Source organism: Miniopterus natalensis, chromosome 14 (genome assembly GCF_054644295.1).
Source record: "Miniopterus natalensis isolate mMinNat1 chromosome 14, mMinNat1.hap1, whole genome shotgun sequence".
In the NCBI taxonomy this organism is placed as follows: Eukaryota; Metazoa; Chordata; class Mammalia; order Chiroptera; family Miniopteridae; genus Miniopterus; species Miniopterus natalensis.
The window spans coordinates 20,265,218-20,280,673 of NC_142094.1; the positions used below are offsets into that span (position 1 = coordinate 20,265,218).

General features: G+C 39.0%; 2 protein-coding genes across 7 annotated transcripts in view; one reads left to right on the forward strand and one right to left on the reverse strand.

Moving 5' to 3' along the window:
* Positions 1–9,322, forward strand: part of ECD (ecdysoneless cell cycle regulator) — a 28,111-nt gene extending 18,789 nt beyond the window's left edge. For 2 of the 6 annotated variants that reach the window (XM_016224020.2, XM_087824345.1), the window contains exons 12-15: positions 568–635; positions 2,436–2,650; positions 4,049–4,259; positions 8,270–8,440. In XM_016224020.2, coding sequence (XP_016079506.1) covers positions 568–635; positions 2,436–2,650; positions 4,049–4,259; positions 8,270–8,322 — 547 coding nt within the window. In that variant the 3' untranslated portion in view covers positions 8,323–8,440. The other 4 variants (XM_016224022.2, XM_016224021.2, XM_016224024.2 and 1 more) reach the window with 4 other exon arrangements.
* Positions 5,616–15,065, reverse strand: NUDT13 (nudix hydrolase 13). Its single transcript, XM_016224025.2, has 8 exons — positions 14,868–15,065; positions 12,139–12,278; positions 10,816–10,950; positions 9,750–9,856; positions 8,888–9,013; positions 8,613–8,724; positions 7,743–7,897; positions 5,616–6,772 (listed from the first exon to the last, which is right to left on the reverse strand). The coding sequence occupies exons 1-8, from the start codon at positions 14,948–14,950 to the stop codon at positions 6,572–6,574; spliced, it is 1,059 nt and encodes a 352-aa protein (XP_016079511.2). The 5' UTR covers positions 14,951–15,065; the 3' UTR covers positions 5,616–6,571.
* Between the last annotated feature and the right edge of the window lie 391 nt (positions 15,066–15,456).

The following is a 15,456-nucleotide window of genomic DNA, read 5'->3' on the forward strand; positions in this document are numbered from 1 at the left end:
CTGCAAGCATATTGGAAGCTTCAAACTCAAAAGAGTGGGTTAAAAGGGTTCATCAGAGGAAGAAATAATAGAAGAAATGGGAAGTTACATTTGGCAAGTAATGGAAAAAAGGCAGATGAATTGTTGCTTGCACAGCAAATGTATCTTTATTAGTGTTGGTGCTCAGAGCTCCTGAGATGATTAAAATTGATGTTCGATGTTCTCTAAGAAAGCAGGGATAAGGGAAGGTTTGTTCTTAATAAGATTTGATTCTTAAAGATAAATAACTTTTTTTTGCTAATGTTAGCTATATCTTATGGGAAGCAAAGGGTGGGTAGATCCCTAAATGAACTTGAGTTAAATGTGCATAACCAAAGTGCAATTTTTACTTTGATTTTATCAGTCTTTCCCATTTCTGTTGCCTGTAGGACCAGTAAGTATAAGGATTTTTTTTATTTGAACTACAGTTTTCCTTGTTACACCTCTCTTGAGGTTGTATCTCTGGGAGTGTTCCTAAGAATGGCACTACTTTAGATAAAGTTTAAAGAGTTACATTCTGATCAATTGTTTTTTCCTTTAATCTTACAGAGAACCTTCTGAGGCTCCAATCACTTTTGATGCGGATTCTTTTTTAAATTATTTTGATAAGATTTTAGGTAAGTTACAGTGTGATGTTTCATTTTGAAACTGTAAGTAGTACGGGTGGGACAGTGGAGCATTGGATCTCTCAGAAGACAAAACAATGCTTTATCTTCATAATCTTGAGTTGCTTTCAACCATGAATTCCTGCCATCTTTATGATTCTGCAGAGGATGCTTAGCTCAGTGCTTAACATAGTAGTCGCTCATTAAATATTTGTTGAATGAGTGAATGCTGTGTGTTTAGATAGAGTTTACCTTGGCTCCCATATTACATTATTTTTTTCTCTTTTATACTTAATGCACTTACACACTAATAATAAGACAAATAGCCCAATAAAAAAATTACAGGATATAAAAAGGCATAGCCTTGAAGAAGAAATACAAATAAATATTTGAAAAATTAACTTTTCTAGTAAGCAAGTAAATACACAGTAAAAATAAGAACTTACTTTTTTTGCCTATCTTATTGGCAAAAATTTAAAAGAATGATGATAACCAGTCTTTCAGGGGTTGGAGAAAGGAGCACTGTTCAAACTGTGGGGGTAGAAGTCTAAATCGTCTTTTCTCAGGGCAGCATGGTACTCTAGAATGTTTATAACCTTTCAATTTCACTTCTAGGAATTTACCCTGTGAAAAGATATATGTGCTAAAGTGGTGATTGCAGCAGTGTAGTAGCAAAAAATTAGATTATCCTAAATGTCTATCAAGAGGGAAATGGTTAAATAAATCATAGTACAGTTGACCCTTAAATAACATGGGATTGAACTGTGTGGGTCCACTTACACGTAAATGCTATAAATGAATTTTCTCTGCCTTATGATTTTAATAACATTTTCTTTTCTCTAGCTTACTTGATTGTAAGAATACAGTATATAATACATTTAACATACAGAATATGTGTTAATCAACTGTGTATGTTATCAGTAAGGCTTCTTCTCGTCAACAGTAGGCAATTGGTAAGGTTCTGGGGAGTCAAAAGTTATTTGCATTGTTCAGGGGTCAAATGTATACTTAATAAAGAATGAGGTTCACTTATATGTGGAATATAATAAAAACAAAATAAACTGATGAACAAAGTGGATCCAGAGACATAGAAGCATGAACAGAGGGATCTCAGGGAAGGCGGGGAGGGGGATGTGGGTGGGGAGAGATTAATCAGGGAATTTGTATGTTTATGGGCATAGCCCATGGACACAGACATTGGTGTGGGGAGGGCCTTGGAGTGGGATGGATGTGGGGTGGAGGGGATCAGTGGGGTTAAAAAGGGGACATCTGTAATATAAAAATAAAATAAAATAATGAGGTTCATTGGTATGTTTTGACAGAGGACCTCCAAGATGTATAAATAAGTGGAAAAGCAAACCATAGTTCAATGTATATATTTGTGGGGCAAAATACAACTCTCTCTATACACACACACACACACACAGAGCTGCATAAATAAAGGTCTGGATACCCACCAAACTGTTAAAAGATGTCTAACTTTGGGAAGAGAATGAAGGATAAGACAGTAATTCTGAATGGCTTGAATGTTTACATCAAAATGTATTCATACATAATGTAGTTTTTAAATTTTTTAAGTGAAAATTGGTAATTAATTGAATTCACTTTTTTTAAAAAGCGGAATCTTTCAGTTCAGCCTGTGTACTTTTCTGCAAATTTCTGCCAGCAGTACCATTTTCTGGAAGTGATTTTTGTGAAGAACTTTGCCTGTGTATATTGGTTCTTTTCTGCAAATAATATTCCACGTCTTTTGAGAGGTGTAATCACACAAAAACATTTTTACCAAGTGGCATTTTCTGTGTTGGGGTGTAGGGCCAAGACCTCATGAGTCGGACTCTGATGACGAAGATAAGGAAGACTTTGAATGTTTAGATAGTGATGATGACTTGGATTCTGAAACAGAGGAGCCCGGGGAAGAAGCATCTATAAAAGGAACACTTGGTGATCTCAAGTCATACATGGCTCAGATGGACCGGGAACTGGCACATACCAGCATTGGCAAAAGTTTTGCCACCCAGAAGCAAATGGTATATGTGTGTTTAACTTCTTTCCCTTTCTGAGTCTATCACAAAGGATAGCTAAAACCATATTTTATCTTAGTGGGTTTTGGGTTTTTTTGATTTGTGATCATTTTTTTGTGATAAATTTTTTTATTTGAAATAAAGAAGAGTACTAATTTTTCCTAACTCTGGTAAGATGAAGAATTATTAATTTTATTTTCCTAAAACAAGCTTAATTATATTATTTATTCTGTGTTATCTATCAGGATTTAAAATAAAGTCATATGATGTGTTGAAATTAGTATGTGGTACTACTACTAACAGCTTAAATTGATTTTTTTTAAAAGGAGAAATGACCTTAAACATCCAAATATTTTTCAAATCTTAATAGTGTTTGATTTGTAAGTTTCCCTAATTTAAAGCCAAATTTATAATTCATCTTCCATTCATGTTTTAATACTAGTTTTTATACCAACAGTGTCTAACACTTGACAAAGTAGGGAAATAGAAGGGACCCTGGAGTCTCATGGATGAGGGTTTGAAATCCATCTCTGCCGTCCACTGTGACTGTATCCATTAATCAGTAATCCTCATGTCATAGAATTAACATGAGAACCAAGTGAAACAACAGTAAAACCCATATTGGCTCTTAATTAATGTTATTCCCTTGCTTTGATCATCTAAACCACATTTAAAATTATAGCCACTTCCAGTATTGCCAAAACCTAATAGAAATCATACATTAGATTTATCTAAAGTGGTGTTTCTTAAATTTTAATATGAATATGAACCACCTAAAGATATTAAAATGTAGATTCTGGTTAAGTTTGTCTTGGGTGTGGCCTGAGATTTTACATTTCTAACAAGCTCCCAAGCAGTACACATGCTGCTGGTCCATGGATCAGGTTGCATCTTTCAAGTTATTCCCCCAACCTGTGAAATCAGAGGCTCAAGTCGCAATTCAGTCTTTGTGGTTCAACCCCCAAAAGCTTCAGGTTTTTACTTTAAGTTTTTTCACTGGGGGAGGTGAGGGAGAAAATCTAATTTCTTTTACTTAGAAACAAATTTTAGATTCTTTTTTTTTTTTTTTTTTTTTTTAATGTTAATTTTTGTGTTTATTTTTTGAAAACTCTTAGGCATGGTATAAATGTACCTCTTTAACCCTGGTTTTCTCCTTTGGGCTATTTCGGGACAGGGAAGAAATTTGTTCAATTTGTAGAAACTTTTCCTAGAAAGAAGTGTGTTATAATCTTTGGAACCAAATTTTAGTATGTGTTAAATTACATAGTTTATCAGACTTTGTTTTTGCTTTCTATCAAGGATAATTTGGAATTCCATTTTACGTTGTTGGTTGGCTTTGCATGGTAACTACCATCAACCTATCTGCATATTATCCTGTGATTTTCTTTTCCCTCCCTAAATAAGGAATCTCTATCGCAGACTACCAGTAACAATTCAGATGAGGAAGATTCTGGTGCAGGAGGATCTGTTATGACACCAGTGGATGTAGACCTGAACCTGGTTACAAATATTTTGGAATCGTATAGTTCCCAAGCTGGACTGGCGGGACCTGCTTCCAACCTCTTACAAAGCATGGGAGTGCAGCTGCCTGACAACACTGATCACAGACCCACAAGTAAGCCACCCAAAGATTAACCAGCAAACCTCGCCTACCTTTTTCCTTTTTAAATAAATATTGAATATGAGTGTGCTCATTTCTACTTTAGAGGACTCATTTAGTAAAAAATGTTTGTTCATTACAAGTTGCACAGGTTGACTCTCCTCAAATGTCACCCTCTCTGCTAGGGTCTTTGTCATCTCCAAGGGGTATGCATAGGTTTTGAAGTTAGCAGAAGAGTCAGGCCCCTGAGATGAGAGTTACATACTCTGTGTTTAGACTATTGCTTATTTTTATCAAGGATTAAGTGTTGGGTAGAGAAAGGAAGGTAGTCAAAAATAAGGAAAGGAGTATCTTTTTTATTTCAGTTACCATGAGTGACCTTGAGCCACGCTCACTCTGGTGACAAATATTTTAATGTTCTACTTGTTCTTACTATTCTACTTCATAGACCCCGTGGGTTCTTTTTATCCTTAGCACCTTCACAATTAATTGCCACATAAGTATTTTCCAGCCAGGTCAGCCTTGTACCAAAGTCCCTTTTATCTGTCATGTTCAGTATCCTAACCTTGTCCTCTTTTGCCTCGGCTTTCAGATATCCTTGGAGTTCTAAAAAGCAAAGCTCTCTTCCCACTCATTGCTGGGAAACAAAGTTCAATGTTGCAGCTTCTCCTATTAGCCACTCTCTTCTTTTCCAAAACAACACATTAATCCAAAAGCAAACAGTTACTCCATGGTAAATTTGAGAAACACACACTCTCCCCTTTCTATCCCGTATTTTCAGACTGGGGATGTGTACACATGTGCTCACAAACACACCCACATAGAGATAGAAAAGATTGGGAGACAGTAATACACATGGACCCTGAACTGTTTTCTTCTAACTGCAATATATGAGGAAATCTCAGGACCTCTCTTTCGAGAGTGCTTTTCCCTTCTACATGCCGGGTTCAGCTCAGGTCAGAGCAAGCTGCCAATCTAACAGGACAGTCATGTCCCATCACCTTTTATCCCTCAACATTTCCTGATGAAGGCACTTTGATTTCCCACAGCAATGATGGTTTGCTGGCAGTGGTGACAGCAATGACCTTTTGGTTTCAAAAGGAAATTCATTGCTGCAACTTTTCTAGTTCTAGAATGTCTTTTTCTTAGTCCTAGGGAACTTTGATGTATGCATAATCTTAGCGGTTCTGGCACTCACGTATTTAATCAATGACTCTTTCCCCAGCCATTCATTCCTCTTTTCAAACTGGCCTCCAACAGTATTTCTTCTGCACATTGCTTCAGTTATTCAACAGACTTGGAACCTGGACTTAAACATCTGTTACACTAATAAAGGGATTCCTTTCCTCCCCTCCTCTTTCCCCTGCAAATTCTCACTTCTGTAATTTCCTCACTTCATAGGACAGAAAAACACATCTGAGCAAAGGTGTGGAAATTTATTTTATTTCCTCCAGATAAATTCTTTTTCCCTGTGACAAAAGCTATAAAATGACATCTATGAATGATGGGAAATCCTAAATTTAGTTTATCCCATAAAACTCAAGAAGTGGTTTGTCCTCAGTAATCCCTTAGTTGAAGTTACAACACTTACTGGATGTGCACATGGCAGCAACCATTTTACATTTAGGAAAACAGGAATGGCAAAGTGACCATCATTTCTGGGTCAAACACTGATCAAGTAACAGCAAAAAAGACGAACCATCTTGAGCCACTGGGCTGCAGTCACCTCCATAGAACCTCATTGCACCTGACATCACAGAGGACCCTGGGAAGACCTTAGCTCCCACATTCCTCATCCCTTGAGATGACTTAAGGAGATATGACTTCTATTTAACTACCATGTACAGAATCATTACCTGTACATGAATTCAACATGTTATGTTGTGCTATCTGTCTTAATTCTGTGAGGGTAAAAAGTAACTCAGTGGTTTGAGATTTGCTATATAGATTTTCAATACTAAGATAGAAATTTTAACCAAAATTACACCAGGCACATTTTGGCAGTGAGGTATAAACCGAGCATTAACAAGCTACATGCCAAAAGATATTTCCTCCCAGGGTCTCGGAGAAAATGGGTAAACAAGGGCCCACATCTAAAGCAAATCTTGAGCCCTCCCTCTGATTTCTGCTTGCTCGGGCATTTCTGAGTGCCTATGAGTAGGAACATCTTTCAGTAACGCTGTCGGAAGAGGTGTCTTGCTGTAGGCTCACCTTCTTCTCAGCCTTAATACAAGGTCGGCTGGGTAGGGCCTTTTTTCACCTCACCCTTTTCAACTGATCTTTGATAACCCCCCTGCCGTCCCTGGGATGGAGGTGGCTGATCTGAGCTAAGCAGGCAGGGAAGAACAGGTCGGGTTTTCTACCCACTCCTTAATCAGTTGGTGGGCGATGGCTAACTTAGGGGGCAACCAGAAGGAGGAAGTCCCGTTCTGTTGCTGAGCATATGGGTGGTTTCTCTTCAGGGCTGTGACGACCTCATCATGACTAAACCAGGCAGCTGCTTCTAGTTCTCTCAAGTTCACCTGGATCTGAAACACATAAGGAAAAACAGAATGTAAGATTAGGAGCTACAGAATTTAGAATACTATGGCCAAAGGTGAGAAAACAGTTCCAGAACTCAACAATCTTAGAAGATAATGCCTGGGGTCCACAGCTGGGAGAGAATCAATTCTAGGCACTGCCCAGAAGCAAAAGAGGCATAATTAAGAGATGAGCGTTAAATATATTTTTTAATAGTAAAAAAACCCCACCAAAACATTTAAAAAGGTGTTTAACATAGAGGGGTAAATTATGAATAACACTTGTTTTGCTTTGCACCTTTACTGATTGTGTAACATACAAATGTTTTTCTTCTTTAAAAGGTAAAGGTTAATTAATGATCACCAAAATCACAGTATTTTCTTTGCAAGAAGCAAAGTAGTACAAACTGAATCCACAGGAAACTGAGACAGATTAGGTATTAATTCATTCCGTAGAAACCAAAACACAATCGACAGACTTTGGTAGATGGGGACCACAGTGCCACCTGTCGGGTGCTACAGGAGAGCAAGATGAGGCTGGATAAGACAGTATCTAAGTCCCTTTCAACTAGAAGTTCCTATAATCATTATTATGTGACTGATAACAATAATAATGGTTAATAATAATTAGTGCTCAACATCCTGATTGACTTGAGCAATAAGATCAATCTTGAAATCAATCATTAAATTTGGTATTTTATGTGCCTAAACTATGTGAGACGCTCTGTTCAGTCCCGAGGGTGAAAGATAAGTTGTCTCATGACTGAGGTGTATACAGGGGATAATGGCAATCGTGCTGGCACCCCCAGTGTTCATGGCGATTACTTTCTTTACAAAGATTGGAAGTTACTTCAGCATGTAAATCATGTCTTACAGATCTCTGTACAATCTAGGCAGTGTTGGACTAGACAGATGCTTAGTAAGTACCTACTGACAGGCTTGGATGAGGCAAAGGAAATATCACAGCATCAGAACTTACCTCTGTCTGCCCTGGTTTCACAGTTGCATGACAGGCAATCATGAGTGAGCTATTAGGAAAGGGCCAGTGTTGGGATGCAGAGTACTGCAGTCTTTCCAACTCCAGTCCCACCTCTTCTGCAACTTCTCGCCGGACAGCCTCTTCCAGACTTTCACCTACAAGCACTCAGATTAATTCAGGACAGCCCTGCAGCAGGAGGGGTGATACAGATGCCCATTTGTGAAAGAGCGCAAAACTGGCTCCAAAGTTTCCATGAAATACTCTTGGGAGAGGCTTACATCTCTGAGTCTCTACAGCAACAGGAATCAAGTCTAGAGCTGGGTTTTGAACTGTAATACTTAAACCTACTAGGTTGGTTATAATACAAAATAAGAGTGGCAGTGGGAGAGGTTATTGCTGCCGCCAGCTTTAATAAAATTCTAATGCTACATTTCACCATTTGCAAATTTTACCCCAATAGACTGAGAAAAAAATCCTGTAAATAAATATTGAATTCTATTGAATATTATGCATGCTGAAATATTTAGGGAGAAGTGTACTAACGTCTGCAGTCTATCCATCAAAAAGTAAGATGGACTGATGGAGAGAGAGGAATGGAGAGATGGACAGGTATGTGATAAAGTAAGTATAAAAAATTATAGAATCTAGGTGGTGAGTGTATGGGTTTTCACTGTATAGTTCTTTCAAACATGCTGCATGTTTGAAAGTTTGTCTGTGAAATATTGGAAAGTTATAATGCCAGAGGACCATTTTCTTGACTTAACAGGAAAGAATGTGCTCGAGGCTCCAAGCACTATGACAGAAAAATAACTACCACTGATAGGCTGTCCTGTCTCCCAGTGTCATCTGTACATGCTCTGAACTCCTTACCTATGTCACAGAAACCAGCCAAGGCAGAATACATTCCCTTGGGGAAGGAACTCTGGCGGGCAAGCAGGCATCGAGTCCCATCTGACACCAGCGTGATCACCACAGGAGCCATCTAGGCAAAGAGGTAGAAATTTAGACACTAGGGCTTTGGAGCCCATAAATAGGATGAAGGGATGAATCACTAAGGAAAGCCTTTTGATTGTACAGGCTTCCATCCCCAGGACAGAGCCGTGTGCAGCCTTCTTGTATTGCTGACCTTCTAAGGCAGTGCTTACCTGTGGATAATAGATGATCTTATTGGAAGGGCACACACGCTTGCTGCCAGCCATGTTCTTCTTGGTGGGCTGCCCACTTCTGCTGCAGAACTGATGCGCATCATGCCAGCGGAGGAGAGCCTGCGCCTAGGAATATGAAGATGGGCTTGGTTTCGTTTGGAGAGAATGTGGGGCTCATCTATAACAGTGCTGGGCCTGGTTTTGAGAGCAATTCAAAGGGAAATGCCAGTGCCTTTCCAGTTCACCTACTTTAAATGGTTATTAACTCTAAAATAAGGGAACTGTTGAACATAATTCCTCCAGCCTCTGAAATATGAATAAAAGAAAGTATAACTTAAGTGTATTATGATTTAAAATATATGTAATCTATAAAGTATTATAATGAACACTCCATGTACTTATGACCCAGCTTAAAAATAAATCATTTCCAATATATTTGAACAGCCCACCATGTATTCCTCCCCAGTAAAGTTTAAATGTTTTTGCAAATAAAAAATGTTTAGAGATATCTCTAAATTAAATGGATAATCAAAAGCACTTCAACAAGTGAAGTGTGGATGAGTCAAAGCAATAAATAATTTCTCATAGGAAAAACATGATGCATGTGACATGCTGTGGGTCATTAAAAATGAGGCTGATAGATGCCATAGATCTGCATGTCCTTAGGGGAATACTGTTCCTGACAGTAATTATGCCAAAAACAAGGGCAAAAGAGAATAAGCAGTCTCCACACAGCATGCTGTCCCTCTGCCAAGGTTTGAACTACTCTGCAGAAGGAGAAAGCAAATGTGTTCCAGCCTTGTGTTACGCGTGCACGTATTTGCCCTAGTACGCTGCCTTCCTACTCTCCTACAGAACCTACCGTGGATAGCAAGGAGGCGTCCTTCACATGCAGCCGGAAGAAAGCCTTCCTCAGCTCAATGAAAGACCCCTTGAGCTCTGTCTCCATTTCAGGTTTCTCTAAGGAAGCTAGAAAATTAGAAAAGAGAATGAAGTGAAACAAATGTCAAACTGCCTCGGGGCCCCTCAAGTATATCCTGTTAGAACAGTGTTTCCCAAACTCACCTAATAAGACTCAATTAGGGAAAATAAAAAATATACAGGTTCTCAGCCCTGGCCGGATAGCTGACTTGGTTAGAGCATCATCCTGATACACTCAAGGTTGGGGGTTCAACCCCCCGTCAGGGCATGTACAGGGATCAACCAATGAATGCACAAATAAGTGGAACAACAAATCGATGTATCTCTCCATCTAAAATCAATATATATATATACAGGTTCTCAAGCCCCTACATGGAGATTCTGAACAGCAGGGGAGCGAAGCCCAGAAATCTTTATTTTTTAACAAGCACCAGGTGATTCTCATTCAGGCAAATTTGGGAAACAGCACAGTGCTATGTCACAAGATTGTCTTCAGGGGCAATAACATCCCTGGGAAAAAGATGAAATGGGACCTCTAAGCTCCTCTCCGAACGTCATTTCAGCATCATTACGTTTGCACCCACCCCCTGAGAGACAGGAGAAAGGCCTGACAGGAGCCATGAGCCCACAGCAAACTGCAGGTCTGAAGACCCAGAGCTCCTTCGAGGTAATATGTTTACTCACTTGCATTGATGAGAGATACAAGGGTGTTATCATGGATTTGAAAACATTCCTTATGAAATACAACAAAATGTATAAAGGTACAGAGAATAATACTGTAAACATCTCTGTACCCACCACCTACCTTAGAAAGAAAGCATTAAAACTCCTTTATTTTAAGTTATGATAGATGGCAGTGGTCTTTTTTATGTCCTAACTTTAAAAAAAAAAAAAAAAGTTGATAGCCTTTCTGTATTCCCCCAATTTTTTATTTTATTTTACTATCATGTGAAATCGCAAGGTCTGAGAACCACAGGGAAGTAGCCATTAGGAACGGTGTTGTGTACCATTTATGGAAGAGGAGCTGTTTAGACCTAGGTCCAGAGCAAACCACGCTTCCTGCCGTTCAGAGCATCCAATCAGCACAGAATCTTCTACTCTTTGTGTATCCTGTCCAAACTTACCCAGGAGCTTTTCCAACTCTAAGAAACAAAAGCAGACGGAAAAACAAGGGCTTTAATGAGATCACCAGAGCCATCTTAAACTTAAAGGAGATCATATACTTCAGCTTGAGGCACCTACACCTGGCTTCCAGTCACTGCCCTGCAGCTAATTAGCTTTGTAAACTTGATCTAATTAATCACTTAACCTCTAAGCCTTCGTTTACTCATCAGCAGTCTGAGAAGTTCAGACTAAAGACGGAATTCTTTCTTTGCATCCCTGTATTACTCTGTGATTGTATCATGAAAGCAGCATATCCCCTAGTTCAAAAGATACATGATAGTTAGTTAGCTATGGCACTGAAAAAAAGAAGTGTCACATTTAAAATGGTAGAGACCAAGTCAATTCTATAATTTAGTCTCTAGATTATGCTGCTTTTGTGGGCCAGAGTAGAATATTCATCTGAAATTCCAGTCTGTATAAGACACAGGAGCTGTACAGGGAGAAAACTTACCCTGTGCATGAAAGACTCATTTATTTGTTCATAATACAACAAAACATTGCTACATCTCTAAACGCTTAGTTCCTTCTGATGGCATCCTCGTATCTGCAGTGCTAGAAACTGCCTATCCAGGTACTCCAACATCTGACCCATGAAGGAAATTCACTGGCAATGTCTTTAGAACTTAGGGAATAGTTACATCGTAGAAAACTGAAAGTATCTTGAAAGCCAAATCCCAATAGCTTAGATATCTCTAGCTATGTTAATTAATTCACTTCTAATTTTGACCCTTCTAGGAGAAATGAAGTCTCAGTGCAAATCCTGGCAAGTGTAACAGTGTTCAACTCCATGGAGGCTGGAAATCACCCGTCTAAGGCAGGGGTTGGCAAAATCTAGGCTTTTGAGCTCTGTCACAACTCCTCTGCTCTACCATTGTAGTGTGAAAGTAGCCATAGACAATCTATAAATGAATAAGTGTGGCTGTGTTCCGATAAAAGTTGATTTATAAAATGTGGGTTCCATTTGAACAGCAGTTTTGCCAACCCCTGGCGTAAGGCCAAATAACATTTGACTGGGCAACACAGGTTTATGTACTAAGCATTTGACAGAAACACTTTGAGAAATCTGGACTCTAAAGTTGGAGGGTCCTTCTCAGGGATTCAATATGGGCTGACTTCTGCTTAGTGGCCACGGGTTGGTCTACTCTACTGGTCCACTTTGGGCTTACCTAATAGGCTATGCTGGGGGGGCAGGTATCGATGTTCTGATTTCTGAAGTAAAGGCGCCAGGTTATGAAAGAGGTAAAATGCTCCTGTCTGCTGGGCTTTTTTACACGCATCATCATCTTCCTTCAGTTCAAATAAATACCTGTATTTTGGAAAATAAAGCATCACAAAACCACATTTAGTTACATGACAGCATTCGTCTTTGAGAATTCTATTCCTACATCCCACTCCTACCGCGGTTATTTCCTCTTACTCATTTACATCCTAAATTGCTCTGTAAAGGATCTGAGGTGACTGCAGGCAATCAGTCCCTCCTTTGTCCTTCTGTATACTTGCCAATACTTCTGTGGTCGCACTTACGTTGTATTATCAATTTGTCTGTCTTCCCCAAAAGACTATGATCTCCTTAAGGGCAGGGTCTGCTTTACTTCTGTGTCCCAGTAATTAGCATATTGAATGGCCCAGTTCCATAAATATTTATTGAATTGAACTTCAAGGGTAATAAATATTTACTGAATTGAACCTCAAGGTACTTTGCCAACATTACACTGTGAGGCAAGAATTTACATGCAGTGGACTGAAAGGAAAACAAGTACAGTGATAAAACATCCACCACAGAATCCCGAGGCTTCACTACTGCAGACCCCACACCTTCAGCAACTCCCATTCAATCTGAGGAAGATAAAGCAAAGTTCACCCTCAATGCACAGTGACCCTCGTTTCAAGCATCTAGTGCCCCAGGTGGACACCACAGGCTCCTCATCTTTACTGAAGGCACCACTGATGGGAAAGTGAAGCCATTACTTATTTAGTAAGTGTAATATTTTCAGTAGCCAAAGTAAAAATGTGGAAAAGAGAACATCGTATAATTAGTTGGATGTGGATTCTCTTTCTGGGTCTTGGGCATATCCCATTTTTCCCTGTTGAAAGCCCTAAAACAGACTCTTGGGTATATGGTGTATTTTGTCACTTAAGCGGGAAACCGGGTTTACAGAGATTTTCTGTCGTCTGCGAGCTTCTGTAACACCAGCAGGCAGACTTGGCTCAACATGAAAAACTGCAAAGCAAAATGGTAAACACACCCCAGCAACATCTTTAGGAGCTATTTTTGACTGTGTGATGAAAGGGGTTACCATGAAGACAAAGGAAACCCGAGATTTTAATAGTGGTGATATTTTTAAACTTATTATGCGTGACTACAGCCTTCTGGACCAAAGACTCGACGTATGTCAAAGGAGAGACATGTGCCGCTCAGAAGCTCCCAAATATAAACAATGGAACAAACACAGCTGCCTTCGTAAAAGAGCAGAAAGAGCAACACAGCCTGTGCTTTGCCCTAATGACCCTAAAAAGCAAAACACCGAGGTTAAGGTCTTAAACCTGGGGCCTCGCTGGAACTGGAACTGAGATCCAAAAAGTTTACATTCTTCTTGATCAGAAATACCATTTTTAAAAGTTCATTTCCCCCCTTTAGTTAAAATGGGGTGGAAACCACAAAACTAAGATCCAACTTAAACTGTTTTTTTCTTATTATAAAAGTAAAATGTAGTCGTGTAAAAATCAGGAAATACAGTCATCAATTTTTTTCAAAAAAGGAAATCATCAAGAATCTTACCACTCAAAGATGGTCACCGTTTACAGCTCAGAATTCTCCAAACTATTAATATTATGCGTCTATACGTGGTCTATTTAGAATCATACCTACTAATTTGTAGCCTTTTTACTTAAACATGTTATTTTTTTATACCACATTCCCTATTAATAGAATTTTATTCTTGTGATTTTTTAATTAATTTTTAACATATTTAATCACTTTAACATACTCATTTTTTAGACTACTCAATAATTCTGTTATTGTTCTCTGAGAACTGCAAGTAACCCAAATGCCCCACAGTATCTAAAACAAGTATTGCAGTTTCGTTGCGTCCGCATGGTGCTCATGGTATGCTGTGTGCCTTTCCGTTTTGGGTGGGGCTCATATTTGGCAGAGCTTTCCGATGGGAAGCCCTGGTTGTGAGTGTTCCCTCCAGAGGAGCTTTCCATTTGCTTCTGCCTGGTGCCTCAGGGGTACTGTTAGTCTAGGACTACTACTTGCGTTCTTCAGTAGGGGTCTTTGGACCCCACCATATCGATGGTGCAAATTTAAACCCCCAAATTCTATGAGAGCAGACTTGTGATTTCAAATGGAAAGATACCGTATTTGCGCAGGCTGAGACAAAGAAGTCATTTCCCATTTCCCTGTACTGGTGTAGATTTCTCTTTTCTAGTCTGCCTTTCACTGAAGTATAGTTCTTTGGTGGGGATGGGTACCAGGATTGGAGTTATTTACCTTATTTTCAGGAAACTTCACGAACTATTATTCAGTATAGCTTTTAATTCCATCATATGGGTGTACCGTAATTTAATTAATTTCTTCTTTCCTGTTCATTCAGCCATTCTGCAATGCCTCAGTGCCTACCATGTGCCAGGTGCTGTTTTATACACTATAGGCACCATAGTGGAAAAGACCAAGTTCCTATCTTAATAGAATTTATATTTAAGTATGTCAGGTACTTTAGATATTATTGGAAATTTAGTTTAGAGTTTTTCCTATTATAAATAATTTTCAATGAACACCCTTATGTGTAAATCTTAATCATACAACCTTAATCCTCAGTATCAGATTTTGAGATTCTTATAATTTAATGGGCCAAAGATTGAATAATCAGAGCTCAGGTTGGTTAAAACTCACCGGGTCTTAGTGACATAGGTTGACAGCAGCCTATAGCACCAAAAAGATTTTCTCCTGCAAGCAATTCCACAATACAGAGACATTGTCAGGTCCTTAGAGGAGAGAGGAGTTAAAAAAAAAAAAAAATCATAGTATGCAATTTAAAGGAATGAGTCACCAAGAGGGTTATACTTTAAACCAGAATAGTATTAATTTTTCATATTAAGGAAAGAGAAACTGAGTAGGAGTCAGATGACCTGGCTTCTAAACTGCATTCCTACTGCTAACTAGCTGTGGGATTTTAACTTTTCAACACCTCTTTTCCTAATGTACAAAATTAAAACCCGTTCCGCCTGCCTAATCAGTTATTATGAGACTCCGCCAACTCCGCCCACTTCCCACAAGAAATGTGTGCTTGTCCTTCCATATTGTGGAATTGTTGCTGGGAGGTAGTTGCTGAGCCAAGGCCTACATTTCTCTCCTCCCTTGTATATAAGTAGACCCCAAACCAATGGAATGTGAGTGGAGTGATGTGTCTCTCTCTAGGCTGAAGCGGTTAAGAAGTGGGAGTGACTTTCACATCTTCTTTCCTCCCTTCTGCCTGGAAGAC